The sequence below is a fragment of the Anthonomus grandis genome, chromosome 1 (genome assembly GCF_022605725.1).
Source record: "Anthonomus grandis grandis chromosome 1, icAntGran1.3, whole genome shotgun sequence".
Lineage (NCBI taxonomy): Eukaryota > Metazoa > Arthropoda > Insecta > Coleoptera > Curculionidae > Anthonomus > Anthonomus grandis.
In genome coordinates, this window is record NC_065546.1 from 6160245 (window position 1) to 6182482 (window position 22238).

Consider the following 22238-nt stretch of genomic DNA (forward strand, 5'->3'; position numbering starts at 1 on the left):
AAAATTCTTGCTTAAAACTGTATTAAATAAATTTTCTATCCATTTCTATTATATCTCTAATAGAAACGTTCCAAAATGTTATAACTTAAAACTTAACAAAATTAAACGGATAAAAACGTCATTTTATAAAACACTGCGGACGTGATTATTGTGACGAATTCCTTTAAATTAACTAATGTAAAATAAATTGGCTAAAATTTCAATTGCTGTCGTTAGGCATGACGTTATTAGAAACCAGTTTTCTTGCCAACATTTGCATCGTATAAAATACTCTATTATTAAATATTTAATTATTTTTTTCATTAGTGGAAGCTTCAATGAATTTTTCTGCGGGTAAATTCATGCAGGATTTGCGTGAAATAATATCCTGTAATAATTTAAAATAAACATTTCTTCCTTTTTATTTAAACAAACTAGATAGCTTAAAAACCAGGTCTTAGATCGAATATTCTCTAATAAAAACCAGCATAGAATAATGTGAGGAAGTTTTCCATTTTCATTCTTATATTACCATCTCCCCAATTAGCAATTTTTCGACGCGACAACGTTGCAAATTGCAACACAACGTTGCATTGTTACGTTGTCTTAACCGTAGAGACAACCCCGTTTTACACTAACTTGAAAGAGATTTTTTTGGTTGTCTCAACGTTACGCAGTGACTACCCGTTAACTTTCTAAACTCTTTTGCAACGTTTTTAGAGTTACTGATTTTTGGACGAATGGACGCCATAACGACAGAAAAATTAATTACTTTTTTAACAATAAGCTAATAGATCAAGCAGCTACTCCAAAAATACAACCTTTTTAATCCATCTTTTGAACAGTCCTTATTAATATTTGTTTTGTATGTAGTTTAATATAGTGAATTATACGGGTAAAATACCCGTTTTGAAAGATATACAAGCACTTAATTTATAAACGGACCATAGTTTACTGTGAAAAGATGTTATTTTAGACGCCCTGAATTTATAACGGATTTCGAAAAAAAAATAAGTAATTTCTTTTATTGGTTACATAAGAAACCGGCTGTCGTTGTCCCTGCTTGGCCTCGAGCAAGAGGAAGAACGGATCGATCTAACCTAAAATTTTAATATTTCAATTATTATTTGCAGTTTGTTGCGCCTATGCAGCACGTTTTACAAACTTTAATAAACAAAAACTTTAACTTCTACAAAAAAATCATAAGCTCTTCGAAAAATATAAACTCCGAAAGAATGGAAGGACATTTTAAAGTAGTCCACATGTAAAATTTAAAACAAACCTTTCCACTGCTATCTTCCGCTACTTCCATTGGTTCTACATAACCCATATCAACTTCAGGTAAGCTAGTTGTAGGCATTTTTGCATCCATTGCAAGTCTTTTTTTTGCGTCTGTAGTAAGTTGCAGAATATTTAAAGTTCATTTTTTTAAGCAAAACGAAAATAATAAATCCCAATTATTCAAGCAAAGCAAAAAATGAATTAAAAAATATAGATTAAGTAGGTTATGTTGAATTGAATATTCAACATTGAATTGAATTCTTCCTCTTATTCTCTCTACCTTTGTTTTTCATCTTCTTCCTTAAACTCTTTAAAACATGTCAAAAAGCTCCCTCTACAGCGAAAAATGGTCAACACAGACGATCGGGCAATGTAATACCACCGAACAATAACAAGACTTGTTATTGTTCGGTGGTAATACCCATTCGCTAACGATGAGGAAACGTTGTTCTTACTGCCAGTGCCGGTTTAAGGTAGTTTGCTGGTGCTACAAAAATACAGCGCCCCCCCCCCCCTCCCCACTCGTTCAAAAAAAAATTTTTTTTTTTTGAAAAAACTTTTATTTCAAAAAATGTTCAGATAAATTTTACAGAAAAACAAAATAAAAAATACATCAGGTCAACGCCAGTATACAAATAAAAATAAACGATTCTATAGCATAAACTCTCTTACAACTAAAACTCCCAAAAAAAACAAACTCAACTCTTAAGCTTTCTACAAAAAGTAAAACAGATTCTTTGGTTTTAAAGGAACGTAAAAAATAAATTACACATAAATATACTTATATAATAATGCATATAAATTACTTAAACGATTGTTTTCTTGCTTTTAGTGACGCAAATTTTTCGATTATAGAAGATGTATCTATTTCATCAAGAATATCTTTATTAATTGAAATAATTGCCAAAGAGTTTAAATTTTCTTGCGCTATTGAGTTTTGTAAATAGGTTTTAACTCTCTTTAGAGTAGAAAACGATCGTTCACCGCTTGCATTTGTGACCATTATAGAAAAAAAAATGCATAAACAAATATTGTAGATATTAGTTTATTCTCATATAATGCATGAACTAAATCTAATGGAGTTTCTAATTTAATTTCTGATATAGAATTTAATAGTTTTTTTAGATGAACATATTCTTGAGGAAAATATTCATCTAAATCGGAGCTGTATTTTTCCTTTAGTTTGGTTGCTACAGTGATAATATTTTCATCTTCTATTAATTTTAGCTTAAAAAGAAATTCAAATGTATTTGAACATGTTTGATATATTTCTGACCGACGAATAATTTCAGATTTTAGATTATCGATTATTAAAAAAAAACACTGTGTGCGGATTTTATCTCTCTGGCTCAAATTCACGTCGGAACTTTTTTCTCCTAATTGCAATTTTCGTTTGATATTTCGCCTTTCAATATAAATTTCGTTTTCTGAACAACATTCCTAAGCTCTCATAATGGTCAAAGCGATCCCGTAAGAAATCGAAATATTCTACTAAAGACGAGAAAAGTTGGGAAGTTGTACACAAGTCCAAATTCTCTTTTTGTACAGTTTTATTAACATCGTTAACCCTTTGCAAAATATCCAACCAAAACGATAAGATTATCCCATTTTCCAAGAAATTAAGTTTTTCGCATAACGAACTTGCTTCGACTCTTACAATATTTTTCTCATTAACATCTGTTACTATATTATTTAAACAAGTCTTTATTGAATTGTAACTACTTTGTAGCGCCTTTATGGCATCAAAGCGAGAAGACCAACGAGTTGTATTGACCCTTTTTGGCATGAGCGATTTCTCAGCGCCTGATGAATCTCTTATTGTACTAGACAACAAGTTCCATCTATGTGTAGAAGCCGAAAAAAATGTATAAAAAGCTTGAACTAGCATTAAAAATAATGTTGCTTCGAAGCAGCAATCCGCCGAATTTTGAACAACTAAATTGAGAGAATGTCCGGCACACAGAACATAGATTGCTAACTCATTATGTGCCTTAATACGCGCTTGCAATCCAGAAAATCGACCACTCATATTGCTTGCGTTGTCATATGACTGACCCCTGCAATTTTGAATGTCCAAATTAAATGTCTTTAGCATATCCATGACGCACTGCTCAAGCTCTTGTGCCCCATGCCCAATGTTATCATAGAATCCTATAAACCTTTCAAATGGAAGACCTTTACTATTGCAATACCTTAAAATTATTGTTAGCTGATCCTGATGTGATATATCGGGTGTTGAGTCCACACTGACTGAAAAATATTTATTCGCCTTAATTTGTTTAGCAATTTCCTCAATAACCCGATTCGCCATGATAGTTAAGTTAAGTTAACTAGCTTCTTATAAAAAATTTGCTTGGTAGCATACCTATTTTGGTCCCCATGTTTTCTTTTAGACATTGAAAAGTCAATTTTATCAAGAATTTGTTCGGTCCAGTTATCCAAAAGAATTTGCACAAAATTTTGACCATCCTTCCAAAGTGCCGGATCCTTAAATTCGGTCCAATCGTCTGTTTTTGCATCTACAAATAAATACATTTGAATGCATTTCTATACCATTCAAATACAATTAAAATTTACAAAGGATTTTGTTTTTAAGGTTTTTTTTAAACTGAAATTATGCGTAAAAGCAATATGCAATCACCAAAAATACTTACCTATAATACTATCACCAACTGTATTATTTTGCAAAAGACTTTCCTGTGGCTCCATCTCAAGACCGGTCTCTTGGGTATTCATCTCATTTGCAAGGCTAGTGCTCGTACTTGGTCCAGGTTGAGGTTCGCATATACTTCTGCTCTCGTCTACGTCTGTGTTACCCCGTGTAAAAAAACTTGTGAGTTTAAGACTGTTTTCTAAAGCTTTCTTTTCCTTTTGCTGTTTTTCCAGTTTTCTTTTGCGCCAATACGAGCCAGATAACTTTCGTCCGTCCATTTCCTAGTTTTTTTTTTTTGATATTAAGAAAAAAAAACAACTAAAATCATAACTTACCGTATTTAATTGCCGTTTAATCTTTTAAAAATCCTTACCCGAATAATATCACCGATTAAACTAAACACCAAACTTACTGTAATTTTAAAGTAAACCTATAATTCTAAACTTTCTAACATCACCAATTTATACCGCCAATTCTTTTTATACTGCACCGCCAAATTGTTGTTTTGAAATAATTGGCGGCTAAATTTTATCGCTTGTCATAGGCAGTAATGCGGAGCTGTATGTACAAGTAGGAAACTAGGGCTGGGCATTGGCGATTTTAATTACCGTTGGTGGCGGTGCTTTAACTCGTAATTTCGCATTCATATTCCACTTTACGATTTTAATAATAGATGTCTGTTAGGAAATAAGGCAATTGAGTTAATAAAATACCTACCTTTTATTTTTTACATTTGTTATAGGTCTGGGTTCTGCGAAGTATAGTAATCTCTGAAATAAGTTGTCGCTTTTTTCGATTGTGGTTTTAAAATTTAATTATTTAATAATAAAAGGCGGGAGTAGCTAATTTTGTGGTAAACTTAAGGGCAGCGCGTCTAAGATTTACCGCCCGGTGTTATAGCACCCAAAAGACCCCTGGTTAAACCGGCACTGCTTACTGGGTTTTTGATTCGAAAAATTGTACACGTCTGCACGTCGTTGTTTTAAGTGTAAATTACTACTGTTACCATCTATAGTAAAAAAATACGTTGTAAAATCAGCAGAGTTTTACAACAGTTGCGATACAGGTGCAGTACGTCGAAGTTTGGTCGAAAATAAACGTCGTTGCAAAACCAACTAAATTTTGCACTGAAAACAACGTTGTAACTAGTGAAAATAATAGTAATCTCAACTTAGGTGACTGTAAATTGTTACTTGGATCATATGGTCGGCAAAAATAGCTACTAGAAGTATCACTGGGTTAGATTAAGTGAAGGGAATCTAGTAAGCCGAAGGCTTTGAGGATGCCAACCCTTAAATCGAGGGAATAGAGCCAGTCGACTAGTTTGGGCATCGACCAAAATCATTGGTAAAATGTTTTATTTACTGATGAATATCACTTTGGTTTGTACCTAGATTCTTGAAGAGTACCTAGGTATATGGAGGGCACCTGCATTGAATCCACCATAGCTTACCTGGCACTTGAAATTAAATCCATTATATACAGGAGATTCACAGTTATCGAGGAGGAACATTATAGGATGGGCAGTAATTTCTCTTGGGAATTAAACTGAGCTCGTTCTTCCCAATCGTTTCTTATCAGCAGACAATTAATTTGGAAATATTCTAGAACCTATTGGGGTTATATACGCCCAAAGCATGATAATGCCACTCCAGACACAGCTAGAATCATAAAAAACTTTTAGACTGTCCAGCTCAAAAACTATAAAATCGTTAAAAAGGTTAAAACTTCAGCCCACCTATATGTTTGACGACGCTTCGAAGCACCCAATGGCAATAACAAAACGAGGCCAAACTTTGATAAGGGATTTGCAGGATCGCTGTAACATACCACTGGTAAATAACATCAAAGAAGAAAATAAAACTGATGTGCGAAAGCTGCTTTGTGCAAGATTTGGACAAGACTGGGAATTTAAAGTCCCGCTTTCTTCGCTCTTGTTTTTTGATCATGCCATAAATACCAGGACGGAACCAGAAGCTGAAATTCCAGATCCTGCAGATGATATAGGTGAAGACAATCCCATGTGCGACTGCCTCGAAGAAGACCCTAACCAGGAACAAATTTGATTTTTTTTTTCAAGTGGACTTTGTATGTTATTAACATTAGTATTATTTTGTAAGTTTGCATTTTTCAAAGAAATTAAACAAAAACAAAAAAAAACATATTCCTGGTACTTAGTTGACATTTTATCCTTAAAGTCGAATAACTTCACTACCAACACCAGTTTTTTGTAAAACGAATAAATTGGAACAAACAGCATTATGTCCAATTTTGAACGAAACAAAACGAATTTCATACATTGTTACAAATCAACACGCATTAAGTCCAAACATTTTTTCGATTTTTCCAGATTTTCTAATAAATATTGATTTAACTGAGATAACTTAATGGGTTTTTATGTTAATTTTTATCAAAACAACTCCATGTTGTAAAAATATATAGCAGGGTTTAAAAGAAAATCGTTTTTCGTCAATACCCAAAAAAGTATTTTTTGGACAAAATACGATTTGAAAAGTTGCTCCACATTTTATTTTAAAAAAATGCTTCATATTTTATTAAAGATGAATAGTATTATTTTGCGCCTGTCAAAATAAGTGACAAATGTTTGATGATGATATTACAAAGTGTGTTTTTTTGCCAATTCTACATAGGCATTTGGCATCAAACATGTTGATGTTGTAAGCAAACAAACTGCGCCCATAGTTCTATGGCAATGCTAATTCTAGGGTTTCACTGTTCTAAGTTTCATTGAATTAGAGAAACTATGCCACAAAGATAAATTTTTCAGAAGTCTTAGGCTCTAGACAGTAGTTTAAAAATGAATACGTGATCTAGAAAAAAGTAGAAAAGTTTAGTTTCCACTCTCGCATCGCCATTTCGGTATAAGATATCATAAAATAATAATAATATCAATGAAATGATGTATTTTTAATGTAGTTAATTAAACTACGTCAGAAAATCAAAATTTACAGAAAAAAGTTCGTGTTTTAATTATCTCATAAATTAAAAAAAATTATATATAATTGAAAATATATGAAGGTTTGCAGATACAACCCTTCACTTTTCTCAAAGAATTTTAACCTCTATTTAATAACAGCATATGGAAAATTTTAAAACAGGATATAAACCAAATTATACTTCGCGTGCGAACGTAATTAATAATTAAAACCTTGTTATTGTGTTTACCGAATCATGCATACGATGATCATTTCATTATAAAAAAAATAATGTGTCTAGTGATGCTTTAAGTTAAAACATACCCGATAGAAATTAATGGTATTTATTTATACAAAAAAATATCTAAAATTCATATAAAAAATATTGACATATGTGTACTAAGCAGACAAGAAGAAAAATCTCATTAAGTAAATATGAGTCTCCTTATATCTAACCAAAAACATATAAGAACTCTCAAATAAGGCAATTATTTTTTACGTCAACTACCTAATTATCAAGCTATTAATAACCAAAGTGTAATTATTGGCCGGACAGACGCCTCATTATATTCCTTGTCACACAAAGTCCTTTTCTATAGAAACCAAGGAACATGATTTTATTTCACTTTCTCCTCATTCTGTTAGAATCCTATCTTTTTCAGTTTACTGTGGTTTTGGGTTATTTAAAGAAACTACACTTAGTGCATTCATTAACCACTTTAAAATTCAATAAAACACGATGAACTTGTAAAATAATTAGAACTATTGGGTTATCATAGTTCGGTCTTATCCAAGGTGTATTATAATTCCCCTATATTTGTTAAATTTTATTCAAAATTGATGTAATTGTGGTGACGCACTATATGCGTACTCAATAAAAATAATCAATATTGAGTAATATTTTAATTAGTCTTAAATACGATTTGGGTTGTTGTAATTTAAAACAAAAATAGATCAGCATCAGGTATCAGGAATTACACTTTCTGCCTTCTTCGCTTTTTTTTTGATTTATGTTTTTAAATTATTTTTTTTTTAATTTAGGAATTAATTTCATTAAAACATGGTCATGGTTCCTGAACAAAAATAGTTTTTGAAACATTTCATTAGTAAATTTAATCTATATTTATAAAAGATCAAAGAAAACCACATGATTAACAATATATATATATTTTTTTTAAATTACCGTTGAATCTAACAACTATAACAAACCACGAAATGACAATTATTATTCAATAAATACAGAATTTTTTTACCTGAAACAGATAAAAAGTAATGTCTTCATTGTTTTTTCTCATGAATTGCGACAATAAACTTTAGCGACGGTCATAAATTAAAAACAAAAGCAGATTTTTCAGTATTTTTTATTGCAAGTTTTACCTTTATATGAGTTACGTGCGTGCATCATAAAAGGTGAAAATGTATTAGCGTTATTAAGATTTTAAATTAAAATTATTTTTTTTAATGTATTCAAGATATTCATAAAGTGTAGAATGAACATTTACTAGATTTACTGCATTTTTATATTCCTTAAATAAATATAATTAATATTTTGGGTAATACGTACCTCACGATAACACGATCTGTATATAAAGTTACACAGATATCACGATGTCGATTTGAAGCTTTGCTGTCTTGTTTAAATTTTTCGGAGTTATGTCCAGAGGAAAACAGATTATTCACACTGGAAACACTTTTATGAATATCCATCAAAAATTTTCAGGCAGCTTTGGTGCCGTTTGAATAGATGAATCCATGGTTCCTTTTCGAGGAAGGCTATCATTTTTGCAATATATACCTGGAAAAAGCCATAAGTATGGCATAAAAATTTTTAAGCTGTGTGCTCAAGGTACACGTACAACTTAAAAGTTTATGCTGGCAAGGAAGTCCGACCCACGGATCAACCAGTAGCAACTCAAGTAGTAATGGAGTTAATGCAACCTATTTTGAACATCGGTAGGACCTTAGTCACCGACAACTATTACACCAGTATTAGTTTAGCTAACCTACTGAACGACAATGAGACTCATTTAATTGGAACACTGCGAAAAAATAGAAAATACAATCCTAAATGTGTCTTTGAGCAAAAATTAAATCGCGGAGAAAAGCTGTGTCAAGCGAGCAACACGAAAGTTGTTGTTGGCAAATGGGTAGACAAACGAGATGTTGCTTTTTTGACAACTAAATCGCCTCCAGTAATGACTGAAATCCAGACAAGAACTGGTATAAAAAATAAGCCATCTACCATAATCGAATATAACGCTGTTAAGTCCTACATTGATGTCTCGGACCAAATATCTTCCTATAGTAATCCCGTGAGGCGTTCTTTGAAATGGTATCGGAAAGTGGGGATAGAAGCAAGTACTAGTGCGTTGTCAATGCACTAAAACTGTGTAATAAAGCTTTAGGCAAAAAAATGGATATTACGACGTGCAAGGACAATAAAGATGTTCCTCTCCTGCCAGCATTAACAAATCGATTGGAAGAACAAGCAAAGAGAGGAAGATGCGTGGTTTTTTATAACTATTACTCATAAAGATACGGAAGAGCGCATGCATCCAAAAATCCGAAACAATGTAACACTAGATGTTCAGGATGTACAGACAAAAAAATTTTATGTTTAAATTGCTTTTTCAAAACACATAATGTATCCAAAAAAATGTAAATTTAAATCCAATGTAAGTTTTTCTACTTTTTGAATAAACTTATTATAAAAAAAATGTGTATTGGTTTTCATACATGCAGGTTAATATAACCGTAATGAGTAAATGTCAGCTTCTGTGAACTGCGTATCAAAAATATACAGGCATTCTAAAATCACTACTTTAAAAAAAATATACTGTTATTGTATCCTTATTGTCTTGACAAGTAATTTTCAAAACAAATTTATGAAAAAAAATTTTTAGTTCGGGTACATAATTTTTGTGAAACCGGGTGCAGGGGTCAAAGTGTTAATGTACATTATTTAAATAATTCTGGAAAACTAGTTTTATATTCTTTATTAGTGTATATGAATTTTCAAAATATTTGCATATTGCTATTTTGTGTATATATATTAATTTATGAGTTGTAAACTAATACTTTATATTTTCATAAATGTGTCTTTGAAATCTATCTATAGAAATTGATCCCTACTACCAATCTCGATAATTTTTTTTCATAGGTACAATGTAGTGTTTTATTTTTATATAAATTTTAAAACTCGTAGAGACTAATTTTTTTTTAATCAAGTTTGGAAAATTGACTTATATATGAAAAAATTGAATAATTAAATCTAAAAATGCTCAGTAGAGATGGAGGTAGTCATGAGAGGAAATAAATTTTCCAATTTTTTGGATGTGGATGTAGGAAAAATCCTTTAAATAAAAAAAATGTAGCTAGAGGCAAATAACCTCTAAAAATAATCAGTTTAGGGCCAACTAATCACTTTAACGCTTAAGTAAACCTGAAAATTACACAAATCCGTTTTAATGAACTCATATTATTCATTATTATATCTAATCCTTTATCCGACATTTTAGCAACATAATAATTGCAAACTATAATGGCTTTTATAACCTTCACTTCCTCTTTCGATGAAGTGAAATTATTGCCACACTTCCTATTTAGGTTAAACGTTACCATATTCGAATTGTGACGATTTTGCAAAATTTATTAATCAAAACAATATATAATTTATTTTTTATATGTATATATTTCAGTTGAGCAAATAGCTTCAATACATATAAATTAATAGTTGTTTTAAAGAGTAAATAATAAAAGCATATCTTAGATAAAAAATGTGGAGAATATTCCAGCGCATGAAGTGGGGACTGGTGAATAAAATGATTACAATGCTGCAATTGTATGGGCAGGGAGTTAAAATTTTTGATTACTATATTAAGGAATGGACATGAAGAATGGTCTCTTCAGGTTAAAAAAAGTTTTAACAGAGAATCAATATCATTTTAATGTTATATATTAGTGAAGAATTATTTCTGCAATAATTTGTTGGTTTTAATTTGTTATTATGCACTTGTTATGTACAGTGCTAAAATGTAAATAGCCTCAACTAATTTGCTATAATTTTATGACTATTTCTGGACATGTACTAGGTACAAAACTAAATTCAAATTAATTTTTTTTGCTCATAAAATCAGGAAACATTTGTGGTAGTAAATAATGAATCATTAAAATTCATATAAATCACTGTATGTTTATTTTTCATTATTTATAATTATAAAAAGATTTTCAAGACCAAGTTCGAGACCGAAGGTTGCGGAATCTTCTGAAGGCCGCGGCTTTACAATAAAATGCATGTGTTAAAATGAATGCAGGTCAAAGTCGAATATTAAGATAACATAGAAAAGACGATTTCATTATTAACGGGTCCTACATATTCATTACAAAAATTAATTACCATTGTTGCAATTGTTAATAATAATGTTTGATACAGGAAAGAGGTTTAACTAGGAAATTCTGCAAAAAAATAGATAGCAACAATATTTTAAATTGGTTTTTCATGGTACGAATTCTTTCATTTCCTTATATTTGTGATTTATTACTATCTTCTTTTACTTCATCAAACTTTCTCTCTTCTATATTTAAAAAAAATCATAGTATATTGTAAAAAATCATTACAAAATTATTGTTGACTAGTTATTCCTTTAAAGACATACATTTATCAATTGTAAAACAAATTGCATCACTGATCTTTCTGACAATTCAATATATGCATAAAAGCTATTACTTTCCTTTAAAATTGCAAGTTATTATTACGATATAACTATATTATATTTTCACCTTTATACGTCGTGTTGCAAGTAGGAATAAAATTAGCCAATTACGCAAAACAAACCAGTTTTTAAAATGGCAATAAAATGCAAAAAAAATCGCAATTTGTTAACATTCATTAGCTAGAAAGATGTACTATGTATGGCTAAGTAACTAAAATCAATTACATCTACCTTTATATTTATTTTTTTATGTTGTGTGAATCTGAGAAGTACTCAAAAAATCCAAAACATATAGTTTACATGTCTTATTAGCACCTATTGCGGGACATTTTAGTACCTTTCTCGCCTTATTTTTGATTGACGTGACACGAATGATAAATCAATTGCTATATTTAGGATATTGTGATTTTTTATGTGATAAAAAGGTCCGTTACAAAATAAATGTCAGATTTCAGTTCTCAGGATATCAATCAGCTACTACAAAAACAAAACGAAGTAATAAAATCTGGGATATTTTAAGACCTAAATGTATTGAATATGAAAAACAGAAAATTTAAAATCCTCATTATACTCTTTCCAATGTATTAAATCTTAAACAAAATAATTTACACAGTTTCTGTTATTTTAGATGGCGCGGTAGCGTGTACAAACTAGTCTGGAGAGAGCTGGTAGCCTATTTATGTGTATACTATTCTATTAATTTATTATATAGATATGGACTGACTGAACCGCAACAAAGGTACTTTAACAAACAATTTTAATATTGTCTTTATAATAAAATATATTTTTTTAGAATATTCGAGAGAATAAGAATGTATTTCGGACAACAGAGTGAAACAATACCAATGTCTTTCGTATTAGGTTTCTATGTATCTTTGGTTGTGAAAAGATGGTGGGAGCAATATAAGTTGTTACCCTGGCCTGATACATTGGCTCTTTTTTTGAATGCCGGTATACCTGGTGCGGTAAGTATAGATTGTCTTTCAATATTTACACCAACGTAAACTATGGTCTGTATGGCCTGTAAATTATCTTTCATATTCCACATCTTTTAAGGTCAAGAATTTTGTGTTGCCCGATATGTGTATTGACAAGAGAATAAATCAGTTCAGCAAGTCCTAGTTGACCTCTGAGGTCATATTCAAATTCTCATATTTCATCGGTCGCCTATAATTTCATGACTGAAGAAGTCATGGTCCATAACAATTCTTCCAAGAAATCAAGTCAAATGAATATTATCCATGGGATATTCGTCAAAGAGAGTTTAATAAGGATAGTTATCCAATTCGCTTATAGCTAAGAGGCTAAAAAGGTTCACTATGCCACATTCGAAATCACTTTTAATGTGGCACATTGACGTCAGCTCCATTATTTATCTGTCACCTGTGATTACAAATGTCGGTGTTACAGTGGCACTGTGAATACAGGGTGTTTCAGAATTATGGGATCAAACTTCTGGGGGTTGTTCAGTGCAACAGAAGAATCCATTTGAGTATAGGAACCGTAGTATGCGTCACTACGCCACTACGGCCCTAAGACGCGTTAAAATTTATAAAAAACATTAATTACCTAAATAGGATCTGCTGCATTTATTTTTACCTTTTGTACATGATACCATAACAACAATTGTTTAAAATCAACGCTTATCAATGTCAATTCTCAATGTCATGTTTAAAAATTTTATAGCTTACAATTTTTAAACATTTATTGCTAATGGAAAACTATACCAATCAAGAATTGGCAGATGTGCATTTGGCATACGGAGCCACAAACTGCAATGCACGAGCAGCATCTCGGTTGTATCATGAACGTTATCCCGAACGACAGCATCCTGGATACAAAAAGTTTATTGCGGTTTATCGGCGGCTCGCTGAGACAGGCATGTTTAAGACCAAGATGCATGATACTGGTGTTGCTCGAACCGTAAGAACGGTCGAATTTGAAGAAGAGGTGCTTCAGCGAGTTGCCGATAAACCATCAAATAGCACACGGGACGTCGCTAAGAATATGAATACGAGTAACGCTTCTGTCTGGCGGGTACTAGACGAGCAACAACTCCATCCTTACCAATTCCAGAAAGTTCAAGGTATGACTGCAGCCGATTATCATCCTAGAGTTCAATTTTGTCGATGGCTTCTGGATCACATCATTGCACAACCAAATTTTTTACGATATGTTTTGTGGACCGATGAAGCCTCTTTCACAAGAGACGGTATTTTTAATAGTAGGAATAGCCATGTTTGGGACGAAGAACATCCTTATGCAATTTTTTAAAGAAAACATCAGAATCGTGGGTCTGTCAACGTATGGGCAGGTATTGTTGATGATTATTTAATTGGGCCATACCTTCTATCGGAACGGTTAACAGGACCTATTTATCTGCGTTTCTTGGAGGAAGTTCTCCCAGAACTCCTTGAAAATGTTCCACTAAACGTTAGACAGCAAATGTGGTTTCAGAATGCCGTACAAGTACACGAGTATTTGGCTCAGCGGTTTGGGCACCGTTGGATTGCCAGAGGTGGAGCAGTTTCTTGGCCTCCTAGGTCACCCGATTTAACGTCGCTCGATTTTTTCTTGTGGGGACGTGTAAAGTCTTTAGTCTATGAAACTCTAGTAGAATCAGAGCTAGACTTAATTGGACGAATAACAGCAGCATTTGAAATCATTCAAAGCGAGGATCAAATTTTTAGTGTAGTCCGCCGAAATCATGTGCGGCGTTTTAATCGGTGTATTGAGGTTGGAGGAAGACATTTTGAACAATTGTTGTGATTGTATCATATACAAAAGGTAAAAATAAATGCATCAGATCCTATTTAGGTAATTAATATTTTTTCTAAATTTAAACGCGTCTTAGGGCCGTAATGGCGTAGTGACACATTTCTGGACATGGGTTCCTATACTCAAATGGATTCTATTGTTGGACTGAACAACCCCTAGAAATTTGATCCCATAGTTCTGAAACACCGTGTATAAGGAAAGAAATAAAGAAAGAAAAACAATGTGCAATATTATTCTTCCAAAGACTAAGACTAAATAATAAAATTAATCTTCCTATAGCCATACTGCTAATAAAGTATATCAATTTCAGAATTCTGTTTTAATTTTTGTAATCATATTAAACATCATAATTCATTAATCGCTTGTTACACTTCGAAGGAAGTCTTGGATATTAATGCTTCCTTGAAGAAAACCAAGACATTTTAAGTACTTTTTACCTTGGACTTTACATTGGTACATTGGTTTCAAGCTGTTTTGCATTTTATTGTGGTGAGAACGATATCCTTGCTGAACCTTTCTAGTTCCACTCCTCTACTAAGTATGGACTTCTAAGCTACTATTAAATTATCAATAGGAAATATCAATAATAAATAGCAACATTAATAGTAATCTAATTAATGGGGGAGAAGTCTGGAATGAAGGATGCGGAATAGGTTAATTTAATAAAAGCAAAATTTCTTGAATCTACTGTGAAAGTCAAGTTGAGGTATGATCGTTGATTTTAACATATCACTTTGCAGGATCTATGTATTACAATAGCAATTATAACTGTAGTAAAGAAGGAAATGAACATTTCCTACAAAGTTCAACAGTTGTTCATCAGGTCTTAGATAGTATTAGAGGATTGATATTCTTGATGGGTAAAAATGGTCTTGTGAGTGCAAAATGGATCAAGTAATACTCAAAGCAATTCCGACTTCTTTAAACTTATTAGAGCTAATCTGATGTGAAACTATACAGTGCATCATTATTATATGAAAATGAAATAATCATTATTCAATGAAATCCATCCTGATCGTCCTCCGCTATGTCAAAAGGTGGTGAGTAGAATAGAGGCTAAATTTAGAGAATTCGGTCATGTTAGAGATCTGCCGAAATCTGGTAGTCCTGCTCGAGATGAAAATGAACAACTTGACGTTTTGCTTTCTTTGGAAGAAAATCCATGCACTCCTCTGTCGCAGATTGGGGCAAATTTACACATGGCGAAATCTATAGTTCACCGAATAGTTAAAAAGCACAAATATTACCCCCACAAAGTTATTCCTGTGCAAGAGTTATTTGATGACGATTTCGATAGGCGAAATGAGTTTTGTGAACGCTTACAAAACATGTGCAATCTAAATAATAATTTAGTAACAAATATTATTTTTTCCGATGAAGCCACGTTCTGTTTGAATGGTAGTGTGAACAGACAAAATTGTCGATATTGGGAAACAGAAAATCCGTATTGGATGATGGAGGTAAACACCCAGTACCCTCAACAACTAAATGTGTGGCGTGGAGTAGTGCGCGGAAGAGTAATAGGTCCCTTTTTCTTTGAACAGACTTTAACGGGACAAGTTTATCTCGATTTTCTCCAATTTGAATTAGTTCCACCATTACTAGCTTTATTTCCAAATCCATTGGACCCAGACTATCCTGACGAAGAACTAAATTTCCAGCAAGATGGCGCTCCTCCGCACTATGCTGCCACTGCGCGTACATTTTTGGATGACACTTTTCCCATTCGGTGGATAGGAAGGAGAGGACCCATCGAATGGCCTGCTAGGTCGCCTGACCTAACACCAATGGGCTTTTTTTGTGGGGATACCTCAAGTCGAAGGTATTTGTTAATAGGCTAAATAATCTAGACGACTTGAAAGAGAGGATACGCAGAGAAGTGCGCGCCATAACTCCGGAAATGATTGAAAATATGCAACGAGGCTTTATTGATCACCTTGGATATTGTCAAGCCGTGAATGGCAACCATTTTGAACATTTAACTTAATTTTTGTTCTTTTTTTATTTGTTACATGAATCGTCTTTTTTTCGATAACTGTTGACTTTAGGTATAGGACATGATGCATGAAACATACGTAGAATTCCACGCGAAATTCAAAGATGAAATAAAAAAAATGTGCTTTCATTTGAAAAAATTAAGTTGATGGTCGTAATTTATTTTTGAGCAACCCTGTATATACAAACTTCACGTAAAAACATGCGCAACTTGAAATAAAAATCGACGGGTTCGAGCGTTTTTTTTTTTTCGAACACACCCCTGAATTTAGGCATAACTTTTGGGATGCACTGTATAACGTAGTACTATATAAGGTCTAGAGTTACAGTAGATAGCTACAATAATAGAGAAGGCGATAAAGATGAAAGATTTATTTAAAAGAAAAGCATTTTTGATATTAAGTCTTTTGTTTTTTATATAATAAAAAAAAACAAATAATGCAGAAAGCACCCTTTTCTAGTTAAAATATAAATAAATTATTGTTGATTTCTTCTATATTGAAGATCTATCCGGTATAAACCTATTGTACAGTAAACAATGAAATATTGATAATCGATTTCTCATTTTCTGTGGACAAAATGAATATTAAATTGACGTTATTAATAATCTTACTAACTTAATCTTTATCGGTTTGAATAACACACCTTAAACTCAAAACAAATCCAAATATTCTTAATTTAATCTTGGTCTGAGGAGTAGGACTTATATAGTTCTGGGAGTAGAACGCTATAGTAATAAAGGACGCTTCATAAAGGATTTGTAAAATGTTAATTTAGTTGAAGCAGCAACTGATCTATGATGGTGGCAGTTATTACTTAACTTTTTCCATATTGCAAAAAAAATTATCCAAGATCAATGTGTGATAGCAGATTTAAGAGTGCCGGTACTTCTAAAATCAAGATGAAAATGGCAGATAATTAAAGAAGGACAAGATGTCCATTGCTATTTACTGTGGAGCATGCTTGAACCAACTATTACCTAAATTCACCTGTAATATCCATGTGTCACCTCTACAATAATTTTGAAAGTGAATGTGACATTTTTAATTTATCAACTATTTACTTAAGGCAAATGGTGCAATAGGAATACTGTAAATTATTTGCTTGCTTCGTAACTCTATAATAAAATTGGATTTTACTGTAGAGTTTATAAATAAATAAATATTTGGGAGAGGTGTATTTCACAAAAACCTTAAGAATTATTTTAATAACCTTCTCTATTTCAAGGATTTCTCTTGATGATGATGATGATTTCTCTCAAGATGGAGATAACGGCAACTAGATTTCAGCTACATGGCAGCAAGTAAATATTTATGTTTATCTACAAAAAAATTTAGCAAATCTAAATGATGTAACATCCTACTAAAAACAGAAATAATTTTTGCATGAGTAACAGTCATATGATATACTTTTTTTTGACTCAATTCATAAATCGGCTTTATCATCGAAAGCAATAACAATTATTTAGTGATTAGGTAATGTTTTGTTGGAATTTCCAGTCTGTGTTACTAGACCTGTTTTTTTTTCATTAACCCACTCGTGCATGTTGAAGAACGCTCGAGTTAATATTCTACAGAGTGGCAATTGGTGGAGAAAACCTACTGTAGTTGTTACCTATTTGCTGTTAATTTTCTCTTATATAAAATTGTATTCTACGAATACGTTTTTTTAATAGTGATTAATTAAAGCAAAGAGTATTTTGAAATTTGCTACAGAGAATTTATTGCATCAGCTCAAAATAAGTTGGTCTTATTGATATGTATGATAATTATTTCAATAAATGCCTTTCTCCTTCTTCCCTTACTTATTATTATATGCGTATAAAAGTTATAAAATACCAATTAGTATAGAAAACTTCTCACTTTTAATTTCCGGATCTTAATTAAGTGTCCTTCCCTTTCCCGTTTAGTCAGGTACGCCTTACTCAATAAAAAATCTTAAACATCCATTTACAGATAAAAACCCAAATTATGCTGTTCGTTGGAATAAAACGTTGCAAGGCATTTACGTCCGTAATTATTTTCGGTCTCCGCAATTTGTATTCAACATCCATTAAATGTGTTGTAATCAAAATATATATCATTAGGATCTATAAAATAGTTTTCAATGTAATAGGCTACTTTAATATTTACGTAATATTCTATAAAGTCTTTATAATTAATTTTTTATCTCCTCTTCTTTAGTGCCTTTAATCTATCTCCTAACATTCATATTATTTCCTTAGAATTAAACATATGTACATTACGTCTGTTTTTATATCTGTTGTAGCATTGTTATGATTTTCCAATATTTCATCCCGTACTGTAGGGGAGACTGGGGTCAATTGAACCATTTTGTACAAATATTTTTTTCCTGGCTAGATAAATACTATAATATGATCAAAAAATAGGTAACATATAGCTAGGAGTTGACATACTTGATCTAGTAGTTAAATTTGACTATAGATGATATAATATAATTTGACAAACGACCCCGATCAAGGGTCAATTGAAACACATTATGGGGATAGTTGTAACAGAAGCAATATAGATTAAATAAAAAACACATTTCTTTTTATTTTCTTTTATTATTCAAAAAAGACTCAAAATCATATAGAAACTGTAAAAAATGCCTCATAACAACAACAAAAAATAACAGAAGCTAATATTCTGCTTATGAGGAGGAACATTAAACAGAAACGTAGGAATATAAAATAAAACTTGTGGTGAACAACAACTGGTGGTTCTTATAATATAGATGTGTAACACTTAACTTTCAATTTTTGGTCAGTCACTTTGGCAATTATGGCAAACATAATATGTGAGTTCTTGTGGTGTGTATGCTTCATGCGACCACATTTTGCAGTTAGTATATCAGATCCACTGTTCACCTACCTGGCTTACTTTTATTAAATGGTTCAACACACACCAAACAAAAACATTCACTTTCGTCGTCGGTAGAATTTTCAGATGACTTCTTTCTTGTTCTCACGGGTGCTTTTTTTGGGATTTCCTTTGTACCCTTCTTTTCGGTTTCCAGATTCCGTTTGACCTTTTGTGTTTTCTTATTAGCTTCTCTCTCTATTTCCTCCTTTTCCGGTGTATCGGTGTACACGGTTGACTTCCTCTTTTTCTTTCCTCTTGAGTTTATTTTTCTTGGTGAACCTTTTCCGAAAGGCCTAACAACTTCTGGTGAAAACGTGTTATTTTGGGTGTTTTCGGAAATTTCACAATTTTTTAGGCCCCGAGAAGTTGATGGCGTTGGGTTTTGAAACTCATCCTCTAAGGTTGGTACAGTCAGATTGTTTCCTGGATTTGAACTAGGATGATCATTTGGAGGTTCGGTTGATGGCAACCTATTGGTAACAGACGTAGATAGGATAGAAAGGTAGGATTATCAAGTGTATCTTCCAAAGTAGGATCTGTCAGATTCAGATTGTTGCCTGGATCTAAAGCAGGTGAAACTGAAGGTTCGATTGGAGGCAACCTATCTGTGACAAAAGATGGCGAGAAATCTCTCTCCGTAAAGATATCTCTGTTAAAAGGATATATCCCTGTACACTTTGCTCTTACACAAAGCAATATCCGGCTTGGATATTGCTTTGTGTAATAGCTAAGGGCAATGGTGTTGCGACAATTCCGGGTAAATCATATATAGACATCGGTTTACCAGGGTGACTACGAATTCAACCATCACAAGCAGAGTTTATTGCTTTCTTAAGAGGACCAAAAACTGTTATATCGAGAGGCTGACATTTATGCGAGCAGTGGGGTGGGAAAGAAAGCATTACTATTCAATGAGTTTTACAATAGTCTAGAGCTTCTATACTAATATGGGATGAGTGGTTATCCAGTGTGAGTCGAACCTTATGAGCTTGTGAAGAATTTGTGTGCTTTTGAAAGTATTTTAAAAACAAGACGAACTCTTTTTCTTGCATCCATGCTGACCCGTTTCCAGCCCCAATACACCCTGGTGGACCATCACGAATAAAATAATCCTTTATTGCCACCGTAACTGTTAAGCCGCGTCCAGATCTGTACCACGTCGCGCAACCGTACCACGTCGCGTACCACGATGCGAGCAGAAAACTCACGTTCACGTACGCCGTACCGAACAACGCTTCGCACCTCGCATTGCAACCGTTTGTGCGATCCATTTTACTGATATTTTAATCTTTGTCAGTGGTTAATTTAGCGTTGGAAGAATCGAGAATCGATGTTGCTGCTGCTCTCCCTTCGAAATGAGGACAGCAAATTAGTTATCTTCTTTTTAATTTCATCCACCGTTGTATTTAACTTAGAGGATATTTGAGTCCAAGAATCAAATTTTTTATTTTTGTTGTAATAGAATGCATGCTTTGGATTCCATAAACATTCATGATGCCTATAGAACGCAATTAAAAGAGATATACGCTCGTCAGTCCACTCCATAACACCTGCCGATAGCCAAAATAATACTAAAATAAAGAAACAAATCGTGTCGTACGGTCTCGTCGTTCGTTTCTCGTCCAGACTTGCTTGGCGTCGTCGCGTACCAATCCTTTGATGTTTCGTCAGAAAACCGACTCGCCCTGGATCGCGACGAGCGCCGAGCTGCAACACTTTTTGTGAGGTAATTTTACCACGTTCTTGTGAGGTAATTGCACCCACTTGTTTCATGCTTTTTTTTTTTGCTACAATTCGATTTGGTTTCTGGATTGTTGTCACACCAGTTTCGTCTACGTTGTAAATATCCTTTGCTTCAAATTTGTCTCGATCCAAAACTCTGGCAAGATTATTAAAAAATACAGAAACATTTGCACAATTGAAGCTGGTTGCTCTGGCTAAGCTGGTTGCTTGTGATGCTCTTATTGATAAGTCACGGTGTCTTGACATAAAACCGGAAAACCAGTCTTCTCCTGCCATGCCGTTTTTAATCCAAGTGTCCGGTTTATCTATATTATATTTAATGGTTAATTCTAAGGCAAGTCTCCGAATATCTTTGAATGACAGACCTTGATAAATGTCTGCAGCTTTTTTTATGTACTTGACTATTTCGATTTCTTGAAGTTCATTAAAAACTTTATTTGCAGGTTTATAGCCCATTGTAACAGGTGGTTGACCTTCAGTATTCCCCGCAGCTTCTTACTTTCGCTTGTATCTCAACAAAGACACATGAGAGATCCCAAATTGGTCGGCAGCTAAGCGTAGAGAACTTCCATTTTTGAGCTCTACATATGCAGATTCATATAAAGATATATCTCGACTTGAACGATCAGTTTTCGGGACTCTTTTACGGGGCATCTGAAATGAAATAAACTAATTAATTTACTAGATTAATGTCCTAACTAATGAAAGCTGACAAACAAACTAAACACACTACAGACTCAATTACAATTTATTTCATTTTAGAAATGAACGGCGGGGTCAGTTGAAACGTTACAAACGTCCCCGTTACAACTGACCCCAAACGACTTTTTTTAATAAATGACACCATATTTACTACAAACAAAATGAATTTCAAATTTAAACCAAAGTAAAATAAAGCTAAGTTAATGACCTAACTAATGAAAACCGACAAACTAACCAAATACACATACTACTCATGCATGTGTAGCATAAGAAATATAGCAAATACTTACTTTGGATAGGTACGTGAAAACACAAAATCTCGCACTAGGTACGTATACTTTGTTTAATGGCCCGCGGCGTACTGCCAGAAAATGGTTGTCGATATTATGCTCTATATTACGCGCGCAATTTGTTTCTATCTTGTAGCGGAAGAGAGTTTTGATTAATGTTTCAATTGACCCGTGTTACAATTGACCCCAGTCTCCCCTACCCGCATTACTCAATTATTTTGTATATCATTATCATTCTTTTTATTTTTAATCGGTCTTTTATTTTTAGAATTTATTGCTTTACACTTGATTGTCCGTATTCGTTT

At 32.8% G+C, this 22238-nt stretch overlaps 2 protein-coding genes across 4 annotated transcripts in view; one reads left to right on the top strand and one right to left on the bottom strand.

Moving 5' to 3' along the window:
- The window catches only part of LOC126740132 (bestrophin homolog 24), a 51365-nt gene that overhangs the window by 21570 nt on the left and 7557 nt on the right, over positions 1-22238 (top strand). For both annotated transcript variants that reach the window (XM_050446062.1, XM_050446054.1), the window contains exons 2-3: positions 12190-12300; positions 12355-12526. In XM_050446062.1, the coding sequence (XP_050302019.1) occupies positions 12190-12300; positions 12355-12526 (283 nt within the window). The remainder of the gene's footprint in view (positions 1-12189; positions 12301-12354; positions 12527-22238) is intronic.
- On the bottom strand, positions 2364-4482 carry LOC126740163 (52 kDa repressor of the inhibitor of the protein kinase-like). 2 transcript variants are annotated; one of them, XM_050446094.1, is made up of 4 exons: positions 4249-4482; positions 3915-4194; positions 3626-3779; positions 2364-3510 (listed from the first exon to the last, which is right to left on the bottom strand). In XM_050446094.1, the coding sequence occupies exons 3-4, from the start codon at positions 3777-3779 to the stop codon at positions 2669-2671; spliced, it is 996 nt and encodes a 331-aa protein (XP_050302051.1). In that variant the 5' UTR covers positions 3915-4194; positions 4249-4482; the 3' UTR covers positions 2364-2668. The 2 variants fall into 2 exon arrangements, with proteins under 2 accessions (XP_050302051.1, XP_050302058.1); XM_050446101.1 differs by having other exon boundaries at positions 2364-3779.